We start from the raw sequence: 4,650 nt of genomic DNA, 5'->3' as shown, positions 1-4,650 counted from the left end.
GTGTCTCATCCTCTTCCACCTCATTAAACACTAATTGCCATTCCCCTTCGTCATGTTCTTGCGACTGTGGATGCTCAAGAGGTTGGGAATCAGGGCACAAGATCTCATTTCCCTCTTCAAGCGTGCTTGGTGATAGGGCCAAATCAAGTAATGGCGATGAAAAGAGATCCTCGGAATTTTCGAGTGTGGGATCACTTGTTTGGCCAGACTCTCCATGGTTGGAGGAAGGAGGATCAGGGAGAGGATTCTGTTGACCAGACACTTGGCTACTGAGACTGGACTTGGTGGAAGACAGGGTGGTGCTTAACCGACTGGAAGCATCTGCTGCAATCCAACCGACCACCTGGTCGCACTGGTCTGACTTCAAGAGTTTTGTCCTGCAACGCCCTGCAAACTGGGACATGAAGCTAGGTATCGTGGATGATTGTTTTTCTTGTGCTCTGGCAGCAGGCACAGTTTCAACGCGCATAGGACCACGGCCTCTGCGTGCACCATCAGCATCACGGCCACTTCCCCGTCCCTTACTGCTCGCCTTCTTCATATTAAATGTTATATGCACGCTTGACACACAAGATGTGGCATGGATGTCACAGTTCACAGCAAGCACAATATATATGGAAAAAGTACGTAAAAGTATTAAAAAAGGAAAATAGATTTCACTTATATTTTTTCTATTTCTGGCCCTGACACACACAAGGTATTGGACAAATGTCACAAGTCACTGCAGACACCCTCTATAGAAAAAGTACTGAAAATTATGGAAAAAAATTATTAATTTTCACTTATATTTCTCCAATCTCTGGCCCTGACACACAGAAGGTATTGGACAGATGTCAGAAGTCACTGCAGACACCCTTTATAGAAAAAGTATTGAAAATGAAGGAAAAAATATAGTAATTTTCACTTATATTTCTCCAATCTCTGGCCGTGACACATAGAAGGTAATGGACAGATGTCACAAGTCACTGCAGACACCCTGGTATAGAAAAAGTATTGAAAATGATGGAAAAAATATAGTGATTTTTACTTATATTTCTCCAATCTCTGGCCCTGACACACAGAAGGTATTGAAAAGGTGTCACAAGTCACTGCAGACACAGTCTATAAAAAAAAAGTATTGATAATAAAGGACAAAATATAGTAATTTTCACTTATATTTCTCCAATCTCTGGCCCTGACACACAGAAGGTATTGGACAGATGTCACAAGTCACTGCAGACACCCTCTATAGAAAAAGTATTAAAAATATAGTAATTTTCACTTATATTTCTCCAATCTCTGGCCCTGACACACAGAAGGTATTGTACAGATGTCACAAGTCACTGCAGACACCCTCTATAGCAAAAGTATTGAAAATGATTGGAAAATATAGTAATTTTCACTTATATGTTTCCTATCTATCGCCCTGACACACAGAAGGTACTGGACAGATGTCACAAGTCACTGCAGACACCCTCTATAGAAAAAGTATTGAAAATGATGGAAAAAATATAGTAAATTTCACTTATATTTCTCCAATCTCTGGCCCTGACACACAGAAGGTATTGGAAAGATGTCACAAGTCACTGCAGACACCCTCTATAGAAAAAGTATTGAAAATGATGGGGGGAAAAAATGGTACTGTAGCTATGAAATACTGCCAGGCTGCCACCACACACAATAGTCCTTAAAAGGCCTTTTGGGTCTTTGAAACGTTTTTCTACTAAATAGATTACGATTACACTCCCTACACTCTCTGTCCCTTCCGAAGCGCAGATCTCCCTGACTACAAATGAGCCGAACATGCGTCATCGGGTGCTATATAGCACCCAAAGACGTGTTCCGGCCAGCCAATCACTGTAATGCCAGTAACCAACATGGCTACTGGCATTACAATGAGGGCAGTACTTACCTGCATGTTTATTGGCTGCATAGCAGCTGCAAAACGTGCGGGGAGGAGACTCGAGCATGGTGCTTGAGCACATGCAGTACTCGGCCGAGTACCGCCATGTGCCGAGCATAGCGATGCTCGAGCCGAACAGCAGTTCAGCCGAGCATGCTCACTCAACACTAATCAGTATGCATTGTTTTTGTATGGATGGACAGTGGGTCCTCAGAATCAATGTATCTTGTCGGCCCAGTGTACGTACCCCTGGGAATACTGAGTGTTGTCACAAATTTGTTACAAGTTTAAAATTGGAAAAATAATTACAGATCTCAAGTGACAAACACACAAACCATGAAATTTATAATTAATGCTCTGGGAATTTGAAGGAATCGACTTGTAAATCTCCTGGGAAGAGGAAGCTCTATATTTCTGTATATCAGTCAGGCAGAATTAATTCCACATGATCGATATGAACTCTTCAGGTGACATCTGTGCCGACCACTTATGTCCCCAAGATCTTTGACCCATGTCATTAGGTTCTGTTGACATAGGAAGGGTTGTATACAAAGCAATGAAGAATTTGACCAAGGTCACTGGGTTTATCCCCATCAGCCTCTCAGATCATCCACACAACCTACATCTTCTCTTTGTTGTCTTCTTCTTTATCTATGTCTTGACCGTCATCATCAACTTCCTAATCATTGTCTTCATCTTCACTGACTCTCGGCTTCATAATCCAATGTACTTCTTTCTTGGAAACTTGGCCTTTATAGACGTCTCCTACTCATCAGTGACAGCTCCTAGACTCCTCGTTGACCTGCTCACCAAGAACCACTCCATATCTCTTCTAGCCTGCACAACCCAACTCTTCTTCTTCATCTACTTGGCAGGTGCAGAACTCTTCTTGCTCTCTGCTATGTCCTATGACAGATATATTGCCATCTGCTATCCTCTGCACTACTCTCAGATCATGTCCTGGATGGTTTGTACCAAGATGGCCTTTGGGGTTTGGGTTCTTGGGTTACTCAATTCACTGGTCCAAACTTTATTCTCACTCAGATTGACCTTCTGTGGTCCAAACACCATCCACAACTTCTTCTGTGACCTGCCTCATCTATTCCAGATATCTTGCACCGACACCTTCATCAATGTCTTAGTTGCATTGATTGTAGGTGGAAGCTTGGGCTTTGGGGCCTTCTCCATTACATTTATCCCCTACATTCACATCTTCAGCACCATTCTCAGGATCCAGACAAAACATGGAAAGCTTAAAGCCTTCTCAACCTGCACCTCTCATCTCACCGTGGTGTTTATTTTCTATGGGTCCATTATTTTTATCTATTTTGTGCCCACCACGAGTAATCTTTATACCATTAACAGGGTGGTGTCCGTGATATATGCCCTCATTAACCCTTTACTTAACCCCCTGATCTACAGCATTAGGAACAAAGACCTCAAGGAAGCTGTCAAGAGAGCCATCCATCATGTGCATGCATGTAACTACAACAGTTCCCCAAAGAATTGGTAAACTGCAGGAAGAGTTTGGTTTAGTAGCTCATGATCATCTTTTATCGATTAGATTGAGGTGGATAGATTGAGATTGATGTATATTGACTTATAGAAGATAAAAAAGGGGCAGCATGGTGGCTCAGTGGTTAGTGGTGGCTCAGTGGTTAGCACTGGTACCTTGCAGTGCTGGGTTCCTAGGTTCGAATCCGACCAAGGTCAACATCTACATTGAGTCTGTATGTTCTCCCTGTGTTTGTGAGGGTTTCCTCCAGGTTCTCCAGTTGCCTTCCATACTCCAAAGACAGACTGATAGGGACCTTAGCGTGTGAGCTCCACTGGGGACAGAGTGATGTTCATGTCTGTAAAATGCTATGGGATATTAAGTAGTCGTAAAAAAAGGATTTTCCATCATGTATATTTAAGCACTTGCTAAAGCCACCTGTAAATAGGGGTGAGGTAAGATCTAAAGCATCATGGGAAGGGGATATTGGGGAGGTAATAGAGATGGAAGAATGGAACAATATCTGAGAGTTTTATGAAACCCGTCACATTGTGCACAGTTATTTATTGCTCATAGGCTTTACAGGATGTTTTGTTTTTTTCTACATTAACCCCTGTAAGTTTTACACAATAATATCATTTTTGAAACCCCAAAAAATCATGGTTAGTGTCTCTATATTCTAAGAGCCATAGTTTTTTCAGTTTTTGGGCGATTGTCTTAGGTAGGGTATTATTTTTGCAGGATGGGATGACAGTTTGATTGGCACTATTTTAGGGTGCATATGATTTTTTGATTGCTTGCTATTACACTTTTTGTGATGTAAGGTGATATAAATTGGCTTTTTTTACACGGTTTTATTTTTTTATGGTGTTCATGTGATATTTCAGGTTCTTACGGACGCGGAGATACCTAATATGTCTACCAAAAAAAAATCATGTTTTAGTGTATTCTGAGAGCTATATTTTTTTTTTCTTTTTTGGGAGATTGTCTTAGTTAGGATATAATTTTTTGCAGGATGAGGTGATGGGTAGATTGGTAATATTTTGGGGGGCATACGTCTTTTTGATCGCTTGCTGTTGCACTTTTAGTGACGTAAGGTGACAAAAAAATTTTTTTGCACAGTTTTTATTTTATTTTTTTGACGTTGTTCATTTATGATATATTTTCATTGAGCCGATCGATACGGACGCGGCTATACCTAATTTGTCTACTTTTCTTTTTTCCCCTATTTTTTACTAATTTTTTTTAACTTTATTTTGGGAAAAGAAGGCTT

The 4,650-nt window shown here is 41.0% G+C and overlaps 1 protein-coding gene across 1 annotated transcript; it reads left to right on the top strand.

Moving 5' to 3' along the window:
- The first annotated feature begins 2,516 nt into the window (after positions 1-2,516).
- On the top strand, positions 2,517-3,395 carry LOC120979349 (olfactory receptor 5V1-like). Its single transcript, XM_040408058.1, has one exon. The coding sequence runs from the start codon at positions 2,607-2,609 to the stop codon at positions 3,393-3,395; it is 789 nt and encodes a 262-aa protein (XP_040263992.1). The 5' UTR covers positions 2,517-2,606.
- The last annotated feature ends 1,255 nt before the right edge of the window (positions 3,396-4,650 follow it).

This window comes from Bufo bufo, chromosome 9, assembly GCF_905171765.1.
Source record: "Bufo bufo chromosome 9, aBufBuf1.1, whole genome shotgun sequence".
NCBI lineage: Eukaryota > Metazoa > Chordata > Amphibia > Anura > Bufonidae > Bufo > Bufo bufo.
Note: the sequence above shows the minus strand (reverse complement) of the source record. Positions and strands in the feature narration are given on the sequence as shown.